The sequence below is a fragment of the Seriola dumerili genome, unplaced genomic scaffold (assembly GCF_002260705.1).
Source record: "Seriola dumerili isolate Sdu_G_001 unplaced genomic scaffold, Sdu_1.0 BDQW01000998.1, whole genome shotgun sequence".
Taxonomy (NCBI): domain Eukaryota; kingdom Metazoa; phylum Chordata; class Actinopteri; order Carangiformes; family Carangidae; genus Seriola; species Seriola dumerili.
This window is the reverse complement of record NW_019175253.1, coordinates 130,145-152,220: the sequence shown is the minus strand read 5'-3', so window position 1 is coordinate 152,220 and position 22,076 is coordinate 130,145. Positions and strand designations below refer to the sequence as shown.

The 22,076-nt window shown below is 43.4% G+C and overlaps 1 protein-coding gene across 1 annotated transcript in view; it reads right to left on the bottom strand.

Annotated features, from left to right (window-relative positions):
• Positions 1 to 474: 474 nt before the first annotated feature.
• Positions 475 to 22,076, bottom strand: part of LOC111237548 (fibroblast growth factor 14-like) — a 40,782-nt gene continuing 19,180 nt past the window's right edge. Inside the window, exons 2-5 of the mRNA XM_022766682.1 lie at positions 13,955 to 14,065; positions 11,195 to 11,298; positions 736 to 934; positions 475 to 623 (exon numbers count right to left, since the gene is read on the bottom strand). Coding sequence (XP_022622403.1) covers positions 475 to 623; positions 736 to 934; positions 11,195 to 11,298; positions 13,955 to 14,065 — 563 coding nt within the window. The remainder of the gene's footprint in view (positions 624 to 735; positions 935 to 11,194; positions 11,299 to 13,954; positions 14,066 to 22,076) is intronic.

The window sequence follows — 22,076 nt, the reverse complement described above, 5'->3', positions numbered from 1 at the left end:
ACAGGAAGGGGGGAAAAAAAAAGGGCCTCATTCTTACAGATTGTCACAGAAAAATACCGGTGAAGACGACATTTTTTTTGTTTTTTTTGGTTTTTTTTTGTTTATATTGTTAAGAAGTCATTTTGTCTCCAATATGAGGGCATGCCACTGTCCCTGTTTCAAAACATCTGGCTGGCACTGGCCCGTCTTCTTCTTCCTCCTCTCTTCTCCCGCCACCGCCAGCCGCCAGCTGCAGCGCTCTGTCCCTCTGGCCCTGCCCCTCAACACCCGATCCGTCCAATAGGGAGAGAGGTGAGGCGGGGACGTGCGGCCCCACTGCTGACCAGTCAGAACTTGAGCTGTTGTTTGTTTTTGTTACCTTTTTTTTAGTTGTAGATTTGTTATTTGAGAGCGCAGCAGTGGGGCGGGTCTCTGACTTTTCCTGGCCTCTGGTCAGGCCAGAGGAGGGCGGAGAAAGGGGTGGGGGTGGGGGGGTTATGTCTCCTCCTTGTCGGGTTTGCTGACTGGTTTGCCGCCGTTCATGACCACCGGTTCGCTGGTTGTGCTTTTGGACGGCGGGCCCCCCGCGAGTTTGGGCACCGCCTCCCCTACATCGTGCAACGAAGGCTCTCGGTACATCGCAACTGGAGGAAGGGAGGGAGACAAGAGGGAAAATGATTTGAAAATATACATAAATAAAACCCTGGTTTGTGTATTTATACATATATATATGTATATGCATGTAGAGTGTGTTACCTTCTATAGGTTTAGGCAGGAAGTGTGCAGCTGGTTTGGTCTTTTTAACCCTGTTGCCCTTCATGGCCTGTCCCTCTTTATTGAGGCCCAGAAACCAGGCCCGGCCCGACTCCTTCTGTCTGTAGAGCATAGAGCTGTAGATCACATAGTAGTTCTCAAACACCGACTCCTTAAACTTACACTCTGCTGTAAACAGTTCCTGGAGAGGGAGAGAGAGAGAGAGAGAGAGACACACACAGAGACAAAAAGAAATCAGTCATATTATTGAAATAATTGAAGTTGACCCATTAAACCTGTAGAACTGGAGCAATTTCTCTGGTCTGATATAAAAAATAAATAAAATAATGAAAGCATATTGAGCAGCTACAGACCAGGAGGAGCAGCATCACTCTGATTGGATGATGTAGGGGGGGTGGCCCCTTCACTCTCTCTGTATACACACCAATAACAAACCAAAAAAAAAAAAAAAATCTGATTGATTCTGGTGACACAAAGCCCCGACGATCTCACCCTCCCACCCACATCTGCTCTGCTGTTATGTGTCAGAAGCCCAGCGCCTCCAGCGGAGCATATTTCAGCACAGAAACAAGTGTCATGGTTTTCCCATGGCAGACACTTTTTGTTAGTTTTGTTTGGACTTTTCTCACTTCCTGTATTGTTTTGTAATTGGTTTCCTTGTGTCTCTGTGTTTTTGCTTCTCGTCTTGGTCCTGTTTCTGTGTGGTGATTGTCTGCCCCGCCCTAATGTGTTTCACCTGTGTTCAATCACCCTGGCCTCCCTTGTGTCTATATAGTCTTTGTGCTCCCCTTTGTCTGTTGGTTTCTAGGTTTGTCCGCATCGGTTCACGTTGCCTGTTCATGTCTGGTTGTCCTCGGTCTGTTCATGTTGCCTGTTCCTGTTTCTTGTTTAAGTTCCTGTGTTTCCCTGTGCTTCACCAGTGTTGTGTAAGCTCTTTCGGTTAAATAAACCTTTTGCACCGTCTCCCAAGTGTTGGCTGCATTTTGGGTCCCGCCTTACCCCTCAAACCCTGACAACAAGGTGTTATTCTTACTGGGAGAAAAAAAACGGTCTCTCCCCCCGGTGTCCGCTCGCACTCCTGAGCCACAGCAAGTACAATCTGACAGAAAGCATTCTTCGTTTGAGGAGGTCGGACTCCGGCCGCAGCTTCTCAAGCAACAGTCGCGTCTAAAAGCTTTCTCATGCGGGCTGCAACTAACGACTATTTTTCATCATCACTTTCCGTCAGTAAATTATCAGAAAAATCTCCCACTGTTTGAGGTGACATATTAAAATATCTTATTTTAATCCGAACAAAAGGAAATATTTTGCTTATCATAGTATCATAGTAGTTGTTGATTAATTTTCTGTCTCTCAGCTAATCAGTTAAGGGAGCACTTTTTTTTCCTAAGCTTTTAAGCATTTAAGTGTCTTCATTAGGCAGTTTCCCTTTTTACAGTACGTGCAGTACATTATTATTTTCTCTTAATATTTGGATCAAGTTAAATTAAACTTAAATAAGCCTTGTAGGGAAATGGGATTCTTTTTCAGCCATTATACCACAATAACGAGTGAAGTAAAACAGCTTTGTATATATGCAATAGATGACTGCAGAAAATCTACGTCTGCACTTTGTCTTTGTTCACTGGTTTTCAAACCGTGGTCTGGGTTCTCAGGGTTCTCAGGGTTCTTAGGGTTCTCAGGGTTCTCAGGGTTCTCAGTCCCCAAAGACACCAAACATAGTTAAGATTCAACATTATTTAAAGCTACATCGATTGCCTTTTTTTTTCTTTTTTTTTTTTACCATTTCGGGGGCAACAGAACATGATGAAAACACATCTCTCAACATATTATCACCTTTATGAAGTTGTTATGGCAACCTCCACATCTGGCAGAAACGGAGCAACATTCAACCGGATGATTCATTTTTTTCTTTTTAGCTTCTCTTTCATCGGTTCATCTTGTCTTCACTTTGAATTGGTGCTTGGCAGAAATCTCTGCATCTCTGTGGATTCCTCACACCTTGCCCATTACAGACACTAATTGATTGATTGGTAATATACACATATTGATTAATGCGGCTTTACTGTAAGTAACCCTGTTGTGATTTCTGCTATAATGTTCTAATCAGAGCATTTACTGTATCCGCATCTTCCTGTCTGTAGGGAAATATGTTTATCGAACAGATTTCATAAAGGAACTCTTGTAATCTTTTAGCATACAATAACGTGCACATTTCCTCATTGAGGCATCTGCTGAGGAAATGAAAAGCACTAGTGTTAATAAACCAGTCCTCATATGGCTGCGGAGGCTCCTGCCAACCCAAACAATCACCCCCAAGGTCCCCAGACCCCAGATTGGGAAGTGTTTGTCTAGACCGTCTCTTATTGGTTGTTGAGGGCCTCTTGCCAGAGCCACAGACACATTGTCATTCAGCTCAGGTCTGTCGGTCCGAGTCTCATAGCAACATGAGGAAGAGAGGCGACACTGTAGCCGTGGCAACCAACCAGCGCTGAGAGGGAGGGGTCAGTGTGTGTGTGTGTGCGTATGTCTGTGTGTGTGTGAGGAGTGTGTGTGAGGAGTGAGGAGTGCAAACACTTGCATTGGTTATTTAACATAATGTGCTATATCTCATGCTCCACCACATCCACTCATGCTAACATAGGAAGACATTTAATAAAGGTAGGACACACACACACACACACACTTGTGGCTCCAGGGGATGAATGGAGGGAGGTGCAGGAGGGCTTGCTGGGATATGAAATGTGACTAAATGATTGGTTGGCAACAAAACAAGACAGGTGATAATGAATGAATGCTCTATTTATTGGCGATGTCGGTGACACGAAAACAAACACACCACCGCAAATCAAATTTTCTCCTTTGGCAACCATGGCTTCGATTTGTATTAACAGCACCGTTCTCCTCTGTGGAGTTTTAATATTTTTCATTCCCGGCTTAAATTAATTTATAATACATATATTTAGTCTTGACCCTGCACCCCAGATTCATTATTCATTTGTTAAGGGGGATGATTTTTGCTGGTGTGCAGAGGCCGGTGCCAGACGTGGCTTATTAATGTTGGTCAGCGAGGTCATACATCATTTAATGCTGCCTTTAAAATAAAAAAGATGCTTCATGTCTCATCTGGAGAAGCAGTGTTTATCCCCGAGAGAAAAAGTGAACCGAGAGTTACTTTAGTTGAAAATCTCACAGCCTTTAACAGGTGAGTCATTTTAACGGCGCTCCCCGCCCGAATGTGTTTCTGTCGTCATATCTAAACAGCCATGTTCACAAGCTGCCCACAGAAAGAAGACGGGGAGAAAGAATGAATGAAAGAATTGGAGGGTGGGGTGGAGGGGGTTTAGAAATTGGGACACGAAGGAGAGAAGGGAGAATAAATCACCCAGTGAGGAGGACGACGCCTCCTGATTGGAAAAACAGCAGGGGATTCTCTCTCTCTCTCTCCCTCTCTTCCTTCTCTTATCTTTGTGTTTCTCTCATCGCTCTCCTCTTTTCCCTCCCTCTGTCATTTCTCTGTGCTCTGCAGAGATTTCGTGGAAGTGAACACGCTGCACACATGCATGCGCGTTGCTTGTGCTTTTTCGAATTGCACACACATACATACACGCTGAATCGGTGCAGCTTTTCAGACGGCTGTAATCAGACGGACAAGAGCTTGTAAAATATCCTGCTCCAAAACAGACTCAGTTGATACAGGCGGCACTTTGTCTTTCGTCCATTGAAGACCTAAAAATATGGAACTCAAAAACACAGTGGGAAAAGCAATCTCAACTCTTGGCACAACACACGGCTGCACTAATAACAAAACTTGGCAACCAGCTGCCCAGTGCTGCCACAACTTGACTGCTGGCCACTGGGAGCTTCCCAGTAAAATCCCATCCACAGCGCACCAATAACCTATTGTGAATAATAACTGTTTCCAGGGTCTTTGTAGTTTACCAAAGCCTTTAATCCACAGGCAATCAGCAGCATGTCTTGTTAAAGGGAGCTGGATTAGTGGCATCAAATATCCTGTGAAGTCAGGACAGAGAGTTCAGGATGGTGACCCGGTGACTGGGGCAGCTGCCGAATGACTGATGCCACAGGTCTGACTCCACAGGTTCACGCGCTAAACTGACTGACTCAAACTACACTGATACTTAACTGCTGACATGCACCTCCTCAAAAAATGTCGCTACACAACAGGGCTATGGAAACCACAAGGTCAGCATCACAAGATCCCAAAAATCTTCACAACCTAATGACAAAACACATCATCTGCTGCTGCCTATGGTCCAAAACCACCAGTAGTCAGTGTATAAGTAGGGCTGCACAATTATTTGAAATATAATCAAAATCGCAATATGGCCAAGTGCAACATCCAAACTGCAGGAGCTGCCATTTTTTTTTGATAAAGGTAAAATGTGTCGCATCATTGTTGTGCATTGTTTGCACCATAAGTGTTGTGGTGCTACAGAGCCTACAAATCCTGTTCTCCAGATGTGAAGGAACATGTCACATCATCATCTTTATATTGCTTTTCAGTGAAAATGAAAATGCAAAAACGATTCCAAGTGAAATCGCATATCACAATATCTGCCAAAATAATAATGTTTTTGGCATATTATTTATCTATATATACATTTTTTTATTTTATTTTTTTGGCCTTTTTATGCTGTTGTTAGAGAGAGACAGGTAGGTTGGGGGTGAAGGGTCCACGGGTCAGGCCTCTGTGGTAAGGACTGAGTCCTAATACGCGCTCTACCATTTGAGCCACAAGGCGCCCCTTATCTATATTCTTTATGGAATATTTATCACATTTCTTTTTGGTGAAAATCCTGAAATAATGTCAATCGGTGCTGCAGCTTTAAACCTGGACAGAAGTTGTGTTTTTTGATGCGGGCCATTCTACAAAGAAGTTCATCATCAGATCTGCAGTGTTGAAGCAGTGTTTTATCTTTATAAGGTTGTGTGATGTGGATCAAATCAACATAACAATATTAATATTTAATTCATATTTAATAAGATCAACTATGTTCGTTCCTGTTCGTTTAATTAAGGTTAAAACGACATAAAGATGTGTTTGAGTATTGAAAATGACAACGTTTTATTATTCATAAATATGGAGAGGTGTCGTTCGGATTTATTCCTCCTCATGAAACATGTTGGTGCAGTCGCTCTACTTGTAACATTACTTATAGCGACGAAGCTCAAGGAGGTTGTTTTTCATCCCTGTGCGTGTGTGTGTGTGTGTGTGTGTGTGTGTGTGTGTGTGTGTTCGTGCGTGTCTGTTTGTGTGCACTGCTCAGTGAGTGGGTGTGTTTGTTTCCAACACCAGTTATTATCACAGCGCTAATTACCCAGGGGAATTGTGGGTAAACAAATCATTCTAAAGAAAGGAAGTTCAGAGAGGAGAGGAAGAAGAAGAAGAGGAAGAGGGAGGAGGAGGAGTGGAAAGAAAAGTGTTGGAACATGAAAACAAAAAAGAGTGAGGCGTGTGGTAAGAGAGGCGGTATGAAAGGATGTCCTCCAGCCCAGACACTCTCAATCAAAGCAGTCAGTCTGACTCCAATCACAGCGCGTCAGGAACGCCACGGTGTTCCTCAACCACCTGCACGCCCTGTCCAATTACACTGTCAGGAAAACGTGGCTCTTAATTGGATCAGGTGTGTTCGAGCTGGAGCAACAACTCGCAGCACAGGTAAACACACAGAAGTGGTGGGTTGTATTAGGAGAGACCTTCTGTAAAATATTAAAACGACATGAGCGAGGTAGACGTTAGCATGCATCAGTTATGTCGAGCATAAGGTGCTGATTGTGATGTGGTGCTTGAATGTTACCATGATTCATGGTGCAGCATCTTTTGAAAAGGCTCCACAGTAACTCATTCATTCTCATACAGAAAGTGTGTGTGTGTCTCATGACTCACGTGGCTAACATTTATCCCCTCTGCCACTCCTCCTCCTTCTCATCTTTGTGGATGTAGACATCACAGGGCTCGCTCTGTCTGAGTGCTGTACCGACTGTGTTATGAATGGAGGCACACGCCTACGTACACAGACGTTTGCCAGACACACACACACACACACACACACACACCGTATATAGCACACACACCCCTGTGTTTGTTGAAAGCATGATGTAGCTCAGAAAGAAGAAGGCTCTACAACTATTAAATATATATAACTATATTTTATTACATATTTTTTGTATGTGAAGTGAATTTATTGAATTTATTTATTATGAAGATTAACCTTATAATCTTACCACCATATGTGTGTGAGATCTCTAGTGCTGAATCAGATGTCTTTGAATTAACATGATGCTGTGTTTTTAATAAAAGCTGTGTGATTTTATTTATCTTCTTCATCTCCTACTAGATTTCATTTCAGCACCAGGAGCTGTCCACACTGCGGTGATTTACACTGCTACATCTGTCCAGCTAATGTTTTAGAGCAAAGGAAAATGGTTTTAGTGGAGGGCTAGATTTGACCGCAGGCTATTTGCCGAACCCCTCCGGTACTTTCAGATGTTTCTGTGACCTGGTACGTAAAAGGAAGGAGAGGCAGAAAGAGGAGATAAAGTATCAGCAAACAAACAAGAGGCGCAACAAGAGGATGAGAGAGATGGATTGAGGGTGGACTTGAATTGATGGTGTTTGGGCTCCCAGGGCCTCTCCGGCAGACAGACCGGGGCTCTAACAGTCTGAGTCAGAGGAGTTGGCATGAGGGAATACATTTCCATTTCTAATCTTGGCTGGTGGACTGTCAGCACTATTCACATTTCAAAAACAAGCAGATTTTTTTGGGGGGCGGGCACTGCTGCACACGAGCCTCAGTCATGATCTCAACATGTCTGATGAGTATCAGACATGTCTGAGGAAAGCTTTTTGAAACAATGTTCATTTACATTATTTTTATCCCAAACGTAATATCATCTCACCTTATTCTTCTAGCAGTAGTAGGAGTAGCAGTAATAGTGTGTGTGTGTGTGTGTGTTCCAGGAAATGTGCAACAATCTTATTGGATAAGTCAATTTCCTATTACACCTCTCAGCTGACACCCTGACAACTACACCTATCCACACACTCTCTAACACACTCTTGTCACTCATGCACACACACACACACACACACACACACACCCAGTCCCAAACTCATCAGCACTTTTTTTTTTCTCCCCACTTTCCCCAGCATGCTCCATAATTATCACATAGCAGCTCATTGCACACTGTGCCATCTGTTAGCTGGCACGCACACACACACAAGCCCACACGCGTGCACGCACGCACCACCACGCACATGCACAACCACACACTGCCAGATGCTTGGGATCTGGGATTAATAAGACAGTCCTACCAAGTATAACTAAGTTTGCAGCATATCATTAACAATTTGCAATAAGAGGATGAAGAATCTCATTAAGAGCAGAGAAGCAAATTTAGGAACAAGCTCAGAATGAACTTTTCTCTGTCACATGGAAACTGCGCCATACAAGGAAATGTCCTAAATTTATATTTTATTAAAGCATCGCAGAATTATCTTCATGGTAATAAGTTGCTATATTAACAAAAGTATGAAAAACACAGGGAAAACTAACATTCCTGTGTCTCAGTCTGCCAAAATCCTGCATAATGTAGCTCTGAAGCAATGAATTAAAAGTAAATAATGGAGTGATTAAATAATAATTTATTAATAATTGAGTCAAATTATAATAATAATAAAAACAATGAATTAAAAATACAGGGCATATCTTCAATAATCTTCAATAAAGCACCACTGAATTGAATTAGTACTTTGATAACTGACTGAAGCTTCTCGTATTTTCTATTGTTGAGTGTATTTGGGTTTGAGTTTGAAAGCATCACCTTGAGCTTTGGAAAAATGGAAGCTGTGTAATGTTCCTTTTTCTTTTTTTTTTTCTCTCCTGCTCTGTTACGACCACATGATTGATTCCTGAGTTGAATTACCAACAATTATAAAGATCTCAGCGTGTCAAACTTTGATAAGATTTGCCTCGTTAATATTTCACTCAGAGATGAAGAAGCCATGACATCTGTGTGAACGGCCGCCTTTCAGTGAGACGCAGACATTCATCCCGGCTTTTGAATGCATCACATAGGATGAAAAATCAATTGTGATATTCAAGACTACACAATATCATGTTTGTCCATTAGACACAGATACAAAAACAGGATCAAGGAGATACCCAACATATACGACATCTCAAACTTGTGTCCACTTCCTGACACCTCCACAATAAAAGACAATCCAAACTGTTGCCAATACGTCAGCTGCAAAGTCTGCGTGATCCTGACCAGAAGACAAAATTGTATCACTGCAGGCGCCATCTTTACCGCACGCTACACCTGCCAGGACCCTTTTGCAGCATCCAATTAAACATCAAGCAGCTGTGACATCATGATAAATGAGACCTGCTGTATGTAATTCATATATATGTTATCATGTAGCTTCCTGCACATCAGTCAGAAAGCTGGAACATGATCAAACATCCACACTTTCCCTCTACGCAGCTTTACAAGGGATTTTTACTCTGTGTGTGTGTGTGTGTGTGTGTGTGTGTGTGTGTGTGTGTGTGTGTGTGTGTGTGTAGGGGGGAACTCCCCCTCTTCAATTATTTACAGGCAGCCCTCATGCATCTGTGACTTTCAGCGACAGACTGAGAAAGCCCAGCAGAGCAGCACAGATCTCCTTTCTTTCTCTCCCTCTCATCCCTTTGTCCTCCCCTCTGTCTTTTTCCTTTTCTGTATAAAACTGTGTCCTCCTTTTCTCTCCATCTCTTTCTTCTTCTGTCCAGAATCTTTTACTCCTCGTTTCAGTCCTTTTCCTCCTGTCTACAATCTCTTTCCTCCTTCCTCGCCATCTTTTCCTTTTCTTTCTACCACCTTTTTCTTTCCTTCTTCTCCATCTCTATCTCTATCTATCTTCTCTCTCTCTTGCTTTCCTCTTACCTCACCATCTTTATCCTCGTCTGTCTCCAATGTTTCTTTCTTTCATCTTTTCCTCCACGGTCTACAACTTCTTTCCTCTCCATCTTCTTTTCTTCCTTTCTATCCTTTGGACCAATTTCTTCCTTCCTCTGCGTCTCTTTTCATCCTCTCTACGCAACCTTTTCACTCCCCTTCACATCTTTCTCCTCTCATTTCCTCCATGTCCTATTTCTTCCTCACCTCCTTTGTTTTGCCTCCCTACCCGGTCCATCCTTTCTTCTCCCCTCCTCTTCTTCTTTTATTTTTTTCATCATTTGTCCTGGCCTCACCTTTTATTCTCCTCACCTCTCTCTTTCATTTCCCTCCTTTTCATCTCCTCTCCTCTCCCCTCCCACCCATTTCTATTCCCCCCCTGTCCTCTCCCTCTATCACCTCTCCTTTTCCTGTCTCCTCCTCCTTTCCCCTCCTCTCTGTTGTCTCCACCCAAAAAAAAGGAAATGAAGGGGAGGAAAGAGGGATGATGTCAGGTAGAGGAGACATCAGAGGAGGAGTGTGAACTCTCTCAGCGTGGAAATAATTCATATTCTACTCCTCCACTCCTTCTCTCCATCCACTTCCATATTCTTCTGTGTCATTCTGTTTGCTTTTGTTTCTCTGAATCTTTTAGCTCAGGGAGGAAATGCTTCTGGAAAGTTGGCAGTTAAACGCATTATAACTAATAATTAACAAATAATGAAGTAATTAATGTTTTTGCTTGTCCATAATGTGACAAATGCTTCACTTGAGTCCATTAAAAGCTATTTATCTCTGCTTTGTCTAATGAAGCTGTCTCCAGGTTGAGGTCTCTCACATTGTCCTCTGACATGTAAAAAGCTTTTTGTGTTATTCTGCGCTGCTTGCTCCGTGTTCTCGTCTCAATCAAAAAAACTCAGCTTTTCATCAGAACCTCAGAGCAACTTCATATCATTCTTTATTCGTCCAAGGCTCCCAGTTAACTTCTGACATGCATGTTGATTGAATTTCATTTCGTTTGTCCCTCAAATTCTCCCTTTTTAAACGCAATTGTATAATTGAGAGCTACTGTTTGACTGCACCTGCAGCAAAGGTACTTAATGTTACTGTGCACAAGAGCTGAAATGCAGAGCATGACACGCAGATAAATCAATAATCACCATCGTTTTGCCTGTTTGTTTTTTTTTTAATAATTAATAAAAGACACACATCAACTTCAAATGTTTGTCCTTGCTCCCGTACATGAAGCAAAGCAGAGACTCTATGATATTTTTTTTCTATTTCCCTTTTATTGAAATCCTGAAAAGATCAAAACCAAACACCTGGGACCTGGATGATCATCACATGTTCTGCAGTGAAATCCCACAGTTTTCTGCGATTATTGTCTCTAATGGTTGGAAGCAACCCACCCCCCCCCCCCACGACATGCAGCTTCTGTCCAGCACCCATGCTCACATATACAGTATACTGTGTGTGTGTGTGTGTTGTGCACGCTCACCGAGGAGTAGAGGTGACCCTCTCCGTTCATGGCGATGTAGAGGCCGGTCTTCACTGATTGGATGGCCACGACTCTCAGACCCACAGGAATTAAGTTAAACAGAGCTGAGGACCAAAAACAACAAGACAAACTGAGTGTGCGTGTGTGTGTGTGTGTGTGTGTGGTTGTTTGGTTTTGGTTGTTTTTTATATTTATTTAGAGCCTCCTCTCTCCTTTGGCTCCTGACACTAATATCACCTATGCTGGAAGATATTATCTTCTCCATCTCCTCTTGTCTACACATCTTAGTTGCACTCCATTTCATTAGCATCGAACTTTGCGTCCAACCGCCCCCCTCTTTAGTTTCTGTCACATGCAGCGTTGACGGCTGTAGTAACACATAACATTTATCCGACTGAAACGAGCAATTTGCAGCTTGTTTGTGCAAAAACCTTCCGAGAGGTTCGGCCGAAGAAAATGACAATGTCCTTGAATTGAGGCCGATTGTATATTTTGACCGAGATAATTTAGTACATGACATTTCAATATCAGCCAATCGTTGTCTCCGGCCCGGGCTCGGGCTCGGGCTCCCGTCAGGTCAGTGTTATTTGAAGAAGAGCAGTCGGTGACGATAAAGGAACAGACCACTGATCACACCCTCATAGCCTTGGGCTGGTATTTTAAAAGGCAGTGCTTGTGTCACTGGTGTTTTCTTTTCTAAATCCTTTCCTGTCATTTAGTTCTTCCATTTATTTCACTCATAAGATGTGAAATATTTTTCTTTTTCCCCCTCTGAAGGAAATATTTTGAGGCCGTAATTGTAAAAAGTCAAGCTTCCATATCCATGGAGGGGGGGGGAGACAACCCCTCTGTAACCTGCATGTGTCTTATTATTACAGAGGTATTGATTAGCCTCGCTGACAAGCCCGCACAGTCCAGCTGTTACGACAGAAATGACCTGCTGGTTGTGAAGCACGAGCCTCTTAAAGCGTCACATATTTGTCTTCTTAACCCTGGTGTCGTCCAGCCTTTCAGACAGTGTGGCTTTTTATTTCTGTCTGGTTTTTTGGGGTTTTTTTTGAGGAACCCTTCACTTGTGGACTTTTGACATATAAACATGTGTTCCTCTTTAAGGTTATTACAGTATTTCCAGTAGCTGTTGTCGGATCTTTCTGCCCCTCTTTGATAAAAACTGCTTCTTTTGTCCTTCCAGTGTTTCTTACCTCCACCTTTCTTTTGCGATGTGTGGATCTTGAGATTCACTCTCTGTCTCATTTTAAGGGATGTTTTCATCAATTATTGATACTGTAATTTTCTCAGGTGTTCGTGACTTGACTCCCGTCTCGTCTGGCTGTGGCTGCAGCTTATAGATGTTGTTGTTTCCCGCTGTGAGCTTGATGCCTGCCTTTGAAATCTCCTGCTCTGCAGATTTCTGCCTCCACAGCAGTGTGTTTCTCTTAAAAAAACAATGTCCCAGATTCTCTGGATAATCCACAAACCTCACTGTCAACAGTTTTTTTTTTTGTTATTGGAATATTTTGTCAGTCTCATGCTTGTGTCAAACAGTGAGCGGATTAGCTTACACAGCTTATTTCCGCACGGTTATCTTAAAACATGCTTAACTCTTTCATTTAGTTTAATTGTCTGAGATCAGCTGAAAATGATGAGCGAGTGATATCAAGGATGGAGGAGTTTTCCTGACAGCTTGAATCGAAGACTACTGTTTATTTCCTGGAGCCACTGCAACACTTTAAAGGGCGTTGCTTAGAGAAGTGTGGGCTGACGCTGTTGATTTAAAGGAAATATACACATTCATACTAGTGTGTAATTGAGATATTATAAAATCGAACACAACAATGACCTGTAGTGAAGGCCGTGGCAGCGGATGTGCTGTTTAGGACCTCACGCCCTGCTGGTTTCCTCTCTAATCAAAGGTTGCACTGATATTGTTGCTAAATCTCTCTGAGCAACCGGCGTTTCCCGTGTCCAGGGTTGAGCAGGAGAAATTGATCAGAAGTACACCTGCAAGTAATCATCCTTGATAAATATTACACTTTCTAAACCACTGTCACGCTCATGCACAGGTTTCATTAATGTTGAGGATATGCAACCAGCTGATTAGAGACGGCAACAACCGCTCTCTTTAACGCTTGCAGGAAAATGTCACCGGTGTCGCCTCCCCGCTGAACATGGCTCTGCCAGACAAAGTGAAAGCTTGGCAACAAGTGCGAGTAAATTTTAAAATGGTGACGTGTAGACATTTGCCAAAAACTGATGCGAAGACATAAATAAATAACTCGTAGTAAACAAGTGGCTGCAACAGGCGCTTGGCAGAGCGGCCAGCTCAGCCGGAGTGGAGAGGACACTTCGGGCCAGTGAGAGACGCCTGCTGTCGTTATTACCAATTAGCATTTTGATTTTCTCCATGAGTGGCACATTAGAATATTGCAAACGGCAACATTTATCAATAAGCTGTCCATCTGCAGCTCCTCCCTGAAGGCTGTGTTGGGCACAGAGGTCCAATAAACACAGCCTTCAGAAAATGAAATCCTCTGAGCAGCCACTTGTCGCGTTCGGTCGAACGGTTGGAGTCCGCCCTGAAAACACGCCGCCTGTTAGAGCCATTATGAAAACACCATATATATTTTTTCCAATCTAAACCAACATTAAAAATGACTCTCAGTAAATTAGTAGTATAAATACTACAACATATAACCGCACCAGGTCGTGACTGGAGTCTATGAGTGTGTGTGTGTGTGTGTGTGTAGTGGGTCTACTCACAGGAGTTGGTGCTGTCGTCTTTGGTCCCATCCAGACTTCCATCCTGGCCCATCTGGAGATAGAATCCCTGTCTGCAGAACAACCTGGTCACTATGCCCTTCAGCTGTGGTTCTACATGACACAGACCAAGAGAGAGCGAGAGGAGGAGTTGAAGCGAATTCCCCCTTTTTCAAATCGGGACATGCTTCACGCCGTCGGCCTCAGCAGAATGATTTATATGCGATTTATGTACAAATGCGTCGCCCTGATTTCAATTTGCACACACACACACACACACACACACACACACACACACACACACACACACACATATGTTGAGACGGCACGTTGGAGATACAATACAGTTTGGCATTAAAGACGTACAACCTGCTGCATCCTGGGGGATTTCCTCTGGAGAGACTAGTCAAGCACATCCAATCCATTACAGGATTCTTGGACTAATCCTTCCTCCGCCGTCATTGTTCCACTCGAATGACGTTGATGAATTCTTTCCGAAGCTTTTGATAGTAAAGAGCCGCCTTATAGTGTCTTTGAAGCAGCTGCATCCTGTTTACTGTTTACAGCATGTTTCTTGGTGTGATTCCCTTTCCCAAAAAACTTGGATAAATGTGTGGACCTCTCGTGTTTTCTCCACATTATAAAGCTCATCTCTAATAGAAAGACAGACACGGCTTCACTGTACTTGAAAATGCGTGTTATTGCCACAAATTATTGGATTTTGACAAATCGACAATGCTTGAAAATGCAGATGTTTTGCTCTTGCCAGTTTGGTTCTTGCAGTCAAACAAGAGATGCCTGAAATGAAACCAAGCGACTAAAGAAAGAGAGCGAGAGAAAGAAGGAGCGATAAAGGAGAAGGGAGGGAGCCGAGGGACTGAGTCATCGGAAGACTTTTGGACAAAACAAAGTCTGACTCGACCTGGATGAGGTGATATAATGGAGCATCCTCGGCAGGTACAGACAGGCTTTTATTTTTCCGTCCTCTCATCACCCCATTCTGCTGCAGATGCAGCGCTTTTATTATTTATTTTCACACACACACACTTACATGTGACCACACCCATTCTCACATCAGTGACTTCGCCTCCGTCTGCACCGGCTACGAGCAGGGTGGGAATCCCCTTTGAACATGTGTGTGTGTGTGTGTGTGTGTATAAAGGTATACCCTAATGGATAGAGACGGAAAAAAAAAAAAAGAAAGAAAAGCAAAGACTGACCCAGTTTATGAAGAGTGTGACAGTGTGTGTGAGAGAGAGAGAGAGAGTGAGAGAGGGAGGCAGGGGTGTTTTCCATCGTTGTGAAGGATCCATCTTGTGCAGCAGGGGAGCAGGAGGGAAGAGGAGCCTGTAACCAGCTCTCTGACAAAATCCCCTGTGATGCCGTCAGTAATAAATCTTAGTCAGATTAGAAAGATAGATATTACGTGTGCTGGCAGGGATCAGCCACCTCGAGGAACGGCGTATAGCTACGCGCAGATGACATGTACATCTTCCAGGTTGATGTGTGTGTTTTCTCTCCTCGCTGCAACTGCAATTTTTTTTTTTTTTTCTTCTGACGAGCACAAGCGCAGCGCAGTCCCTATTTTCACACTTTAAGTAAATATCATTCCAGCTGACGTGTGTGGCGTTCCTCACTGCTTTGTCATTCAAGAATAACAGTTCACCTGCCAGACATCATGAACACACACACACACACACACATTTCAATCTCTCTGTCCTTGTTTCGCGTGACGCACGGTCTGAGGAAACTGCTGGAGATGTTACTTATTGTGTTCTTTGTTTCACCTGTGTTTCATTTCTGAAATCTTTCGCATTAGACGAGGAGGCAGAGCAGAGAGCGAACCTCACACACATCCCAGTCTTTCCGTCCTTTTTTCAAAACCCGGCGTGATATGGATATACTGTATCGCAGCAGGTGCATCTCAGTGGCAGCATGTAATATATGAATACCTCTCCGCTGATGGAAAATTTCAAGGCCACGCAGTTTTATTTTGAAAGGAAGGGCTTTGTAGAAAAAACATCTAGACATGAAGAAAAATGTTTTTATGTTCTGACTGAAACTCGGTGTCGTCTCATTACTGATATTAAACTGTAGGAAGCCCTACACTCCACACTTAACAGCATCATTTTTACAGACACTAAAATTTTAATATTCTCCTAATTAAACTCTCTTAATTAATTAAACGTTTTTCTTTATTTTCTTTAAAATGCTGCCTCGTAATATGACCTCTGTTTTCAGATCTTTTGCTTGTGAACTAATTTTGGTCAAACCTCTAATTCATACAGAAAGAGGCAACATTTATTATTCATATTCTGCATCTGTTTTATGAATACGACAATACACAAAATATGTATAAAAGTTGTAATTTAAATAAATATTTTGGCTGTATGCTCTATGATTAATGTGAGAATAGCTACAATAATCAATCACATCGAAACAGAAGTCAATCAACTTTCACTTTAATCCATAATCTTGAACTAGTCATTAGTCATGTAATAAATTAGGACAAGAAGAAGTGAACCAACACATGAAAGCAAATATAAAACGCTGATGTTTTTAAAAAAAATAGTACAATTACATTTATCTTATTTGATGTGATTTATGATGCAGAGATATAGATTTGTAATCACATCGTCCGTCGTATATTACAAGCATGATTACAGCCTCCAGTGGTGTTGTGGGTGTTGTTTGCATAACTCCCTGCTGTACTGGATGAAAGATCAATACTTCTCCACAGGGGGCTGCCCCGCTGCATCAACTCATCTTCTATTTATGTGTCTATCCAGCCGCTCGTCTGACATCCATTTATCCATTTATACTCAGAGACCGACCTGACGTGGCCGGCCGTTGCCACAGCGACATTCCCACAGTTGTCAAGGTGATATTCCCACTCTTCCCTGTATCTTCGCATCCGGGTCTGTTACTAGGGAAATTCCCATTCTTGCGTTGCCACGGCAACAGTCTCGTAATTCCAGACTGTTCCAGTGGAAGGGTATTCCCCCATCCACACACACACACACACACACACACACACACACAGCTTTATTTTCACCATAATGTGATCTGATTCAATCAGTCAGGCGGCCACGCTGATTTGACATGTCGTATTGTCTGTTAATTCGCCCCAGTCTGACTCTGAATGCACAGTTTAACGCACTATAAAATATCATCATGGGTGTCTCATACAAGCGACGTATCGAAAAAAAACCCTCTCCTCTTTTTATACACACACACCATCTCCCCAAACAAAAGCACCCAAGTGAGGAATTCACAAGCAGCAGCTAAACGCACCCATTTCACCCTCATTTACATCCGAGTGATTACTGATTAGATGAACACGGAGGGTGCTGAAAAGGGCAGATTTGTTGTTAAAACACAGATCCTGTTTAGAGCAGTCAGATCAGCTACAGCACATGGGCCTCGTATGAAATATAGCAGCAGTGGTGCAGTTCGATTATGTATCTGATAAATAATAAAAGTCCTTAACCTGAATTTGTCCTAATGAGACGTTGTGTTCAAATTCAAACGAGTCTACCGGCTGGCTTTAAACAAACCTGCTCATTACTATGCGTTGAGTGAAATGCATGAGAACACGCTGTGCAGATAGTCGGTCCATCACAGTTCTAACAAACAGACAGACAGGTGACCGTGTTAACCACAGATCTGTCTCACTCTGAATCCCTTCATCTCTGTCAGTAGTTTTGGTGTTAAGAATATTGGCACTGGTTTTCTGAATTGGAGAGAAAGAAACAGTGAGTCAAGTTCACGTAGCAACCGAGCAGCTGAGGTGTCTTTTCATGTTTGTTCCTCCTGGGGAGGAGGGGGCCGGGGGTCTGGTGGTTCCTACTCTCATGAGTAAATGCTGATTAAGATTTGTAACTCATTTTTACTTTTCTCATCTTTTTGCTGTATTTGATTCAGGCAGATTTCAGCAGGGGAGGGGGGGGGTGTCCTGATGTCCAGGTGGATGGGAATAAGGGGCATCTTGCTTCTTATCAGTATGAATGAGCAGCAACTCGACATTTAGGGTCCTCCCGCATCACTAGACGAATCCTCATTCTGGCATATCTGTGATCTCATTGTCTCGGTCGCTACACAGAGTTCATGACCATGAGTGAGGACGGGGACGCAGCATCAAGGAACCGAGTTCAGCTCCCTCAGCAGCCACAGAACCTCAACCAGCTGTCTATTTCAACCTCGTAGCTCCCCTCATTTCAAATGAAAACCTAGACATACTTGAACTTCTTGGAACTGACACATCAGTGATTGTGAATTAGGGGTTTTTGTGAGTCTCAGTGAGGTTGGGGCAAATGATTTTGTAGGGACATCTATGAGAAAATGGTCTGAGGTTAGTTGAAGACAAAAATATCTGGACCTGCTTCTGGAGCCAGGCCTGAAAACCCGTCACACCCGGCAACCAAAAGCAGGGATGGCGCAGACTTATCTATATATATATATATATATATATATATATCGATATATCTATTGTACGGGACATTTTCTGTGACGGATTTCACTGTGACAAAGTTACTGCATTACACTGACGGATTTGCAGCTTTTTTTCTTTACATCTTCTTTGGGTTTTAGACTGTGGGACAGGATCTGTGTGTACAGTTACATCCAGGTACACTGCCTGTAGAAACAGGAAGGTTTAATAGTCTCCCCGAAGAGAAACAACTTTGTTTTTTATGTGTCTTAAATGAGATTGTAGACATGTCATGTTTTATTGGTTATTATATAATGATTTCATTGCTCCACCTTTTAGTAAGAGTTGGAACTTTTTTGTTGCACACTTTATTCGTGCAGCTTGGGACAGGAGACAAAGCTTTTTGTTTGTAGTGTAATGTTATACATAAGATGTTATGTACTACCAACATATGTTTCATCACCAGCAGAAAGTAAAGACTCAATCTCCGTCCTTGTTTGTGTGACACGTGTTCGGAGGAAGCTGCTGGAAACGTTATTTACCATCTCTCATCTTTTTCTAGAATATGTCACATCTTCCGCGTTTCATCGGTGACGTCTTCATTTATAAATCAGCGTGAAATATCCGTCTCCGGATTTGAAATGTTTCGGAATCAGACGAAGAGGCGCGGCGGAGCGTTGAACCTTTACAGTCTGGCTTTTGCTTTTATACATCCGTCTTTCTGTTGGTTCAAAAGCCAGTGTGATATGGATACATTACAGCAGGTGCATCTCAGTGGCAGCATGTAATATATGAATACCTCTACTTGATGGTTTTATGACTCAGCTGATGTGATTTTGTCTTTGTTTTTTTTGTTTTGTTTAACCAAAAACCAATATTTTGTGGCAGTGATTATCTTTTAATTTGACCATCCATCATGTCACATTCAAATCCTCCACTCAAAGTCAGACTCCAGTAGTTTTAAGGTTGGTTGGTTAACAGCTATTTAGTGAGGCTGATTTTAAAATCCTCCCACATTACCGCTGCAAATTCTCCACTGACTAATAATATCAACAAACTGAGACTCGCTGTGGACAAGAAGGCGCCGCCATCGCATCAGAAGTGGACTGATATCACGTTTTTGATTAAAAAAAAGTCAGCTTTGGCTCCGTGTCGGTGTAACTCCAGCTGATATGCAGATTTAAACTGTGTTGAACCACATCTTTGATAGAGTGGTGATGGCTGCAGATCAGTTAGTCAGGCCTGCGTGTCTCTCCTTCACAAAACCTCTGGAAGACAGTAGGGGATGTTGGCAAATCTCTCTCTCTCACGCACACACACACACACACACACAGACACGCACATACATGCACACACACACATACACACACACACACACACACAGAGCACAGAGATTGTGGATGTTGCCAGGCTTTCACCAGCAGCTCTCACAGCTGGGAACACAGAGGAGAGAGAGACGGAAGGAGGGAAAGGAGGTGGTAGGAAAGAGGCGAGGAGAGGAGGCTGTTCTTTCCAAAAAAGGAAAGAAAGGATGGAAAAGATCTAAGGTCGGAGGAGAGGATTAGGATGGAGAGGAGGAGGAGAAGAAAAGGAGCCAAGGGAGAAAGGTGACAAAAGGGAAATATTAGGGAGGAGCAAAAATGCAGAGGAGCTGAAGCTAAGACATGAGGAGAGGTGGAGACAACAAGAAGGAAGGAATGGAGGAAAGATGGAGAGGTGGAAGGCCGTAGAATAAAGAGATGAGGAGGAGAACAGGACGGGATAATGGGTTACACAAAAGGAACTGGAAAAAAAAAGAAAGGAGGATAAATGATGAAAAGAAGGAGAGGAGAGGAGAGGAGGCTGTTGTCATGTATTAACCCCGAAATGGGAAGAAGGGAACAAGAAGGGATGAAAAGATCTAAGTTAGGGAGTGAGGATTGGTGGTATGATGAAGGAGAGAGAAAAGGAGGCTGTTTGTCTTATCGCTCTAAAGAGGGGTGGCATTGAAGAAATGAGGAAAAGATCCACAGTAGGGAGAAAGGTGACAAAAAAGGGAGGAAAATGGAGAGGAAGGACAAAAGGGGAGGAAAGGTTACTAAAATGTAGAAAGGACGTAAGGGCAAAAGGTGGCAGGGAACAAAAGGAAGAGAAGGGGGGAAAAATGAGAGGCACTGGTAGACGCGAGGAGTGGAGGTGAGCAAAAGGGAGGAGGAGAGGGAGGAGAAGAGAGGAGATCACCTTCAGTCCTCCAGATCTCAGATCCCGCAAATTCCCGTCACCCACCAGTTCAAACTAAACCAATTCCCATCAACATGACTCCTCACGTTCGCCTCCCCTCTATCTCGTCCTCCGTCCCTCCTCCCCTCCTCTCATTTCCTCATTTCCTGCCTCCACCTCTCCTCCATCCATACACCGTCACCTGCTGGTTCCTCACACAATCAATTGATTACAACAGCACTTATCGCCTCTGCTATTGAAAGCCTTCCATAGCGCACAATCACAACATTCTCCTTCATTTGCATTCACTCCCATATCTAATCACCTCTGTGCATTCACACAAATATCCATCCCACGATTTAACAATGATGTCAAATTGGATTGGAGTGTGACTTGAAATCTTGGTGTCAAAAATTTTTGATTTGGACTTTTTTTTACCTCCACAGGAACAAAATAAAATGTTTGTGCTTTCTGCCAGAAAGAAAAATCAGAATTACATGAAGCAAAGTGCAATTTCAAAATAAGAGACAGGTTGGTAGTTTTGCTGCTGTCATTGTGTTCTTGTTTTCTGACATTTTTTCTGATGTTAAGGCAAAAGTCTGATCTTGGAGATCGGACCACTTTGAATTGTATGAGCTGGAAATGAGAGAGCGAGGTAGAGATGCACAGAGAGAGAGAGAGAGAGAGAGAGACTAGACAGACTAATCTGTGGCTTCAATAATGGATGTACCTGGAAACTACTGAACCGTAGGGCAGTACAAGACATGACTGTGTGTGTGTGTGTGTGTGTGTGTGTGTGTGTGTGTGTGAGAGAGAGAGGGACGAGTGTGTCGGTCTGTGTTTATGCATGATTGGGGTGTGTGCGCGTACATGCGTTCACCAGCCACGGGCGTGCACGTGTGAAGGTGGTTATGGATGAATGTGGCCGCGCGTAAAAGTGTATGCGAGCGTGCGTGCGTTCTCTCTATGTGTGTGGAAGCGCGCCCGCACATGCATATAAATATATTTGTGTCTGTGTGCATGCATGTGCCCCCCCCCTTCCCCCCCCTCCCCCCTCCACACCTTGCCTCCGTAGCCTCCTCTTCTTCAGGCCAAATATCCGGACTTTGGAGAAGATGTCGACCAGGTTCCCGTTGCACAGCCCCTGCTTCTTACCGGGGCTCTTCCGCCGCCGGTGAGCAGTCGGTCGGTGGGCGTGTTGCTCTCTCGCCTGTCGCTTCTGTCGGATCAAACCGCTGGCGATGGCCGCTGCCATGTCTCCGCCGAAACAGCCGACACAAGAACAGCCCTGTCTCCGTCCGTGTCTCCAGTCTCTTCAGTTGCGTCCACCGGAGGGGACGGAGCGCAGACAAAACCAGACACAAACCTCCAGCCTCCGCTTCACCGGCTATAACAGCCCCATACTTCAGCCAGAAAGCGGTAAAGTCCAAATAAACGCACCACTTCACGTTACAGCATATTTTCTGTTGTCGTTATTCCCCAGGCCATTGATTAGAA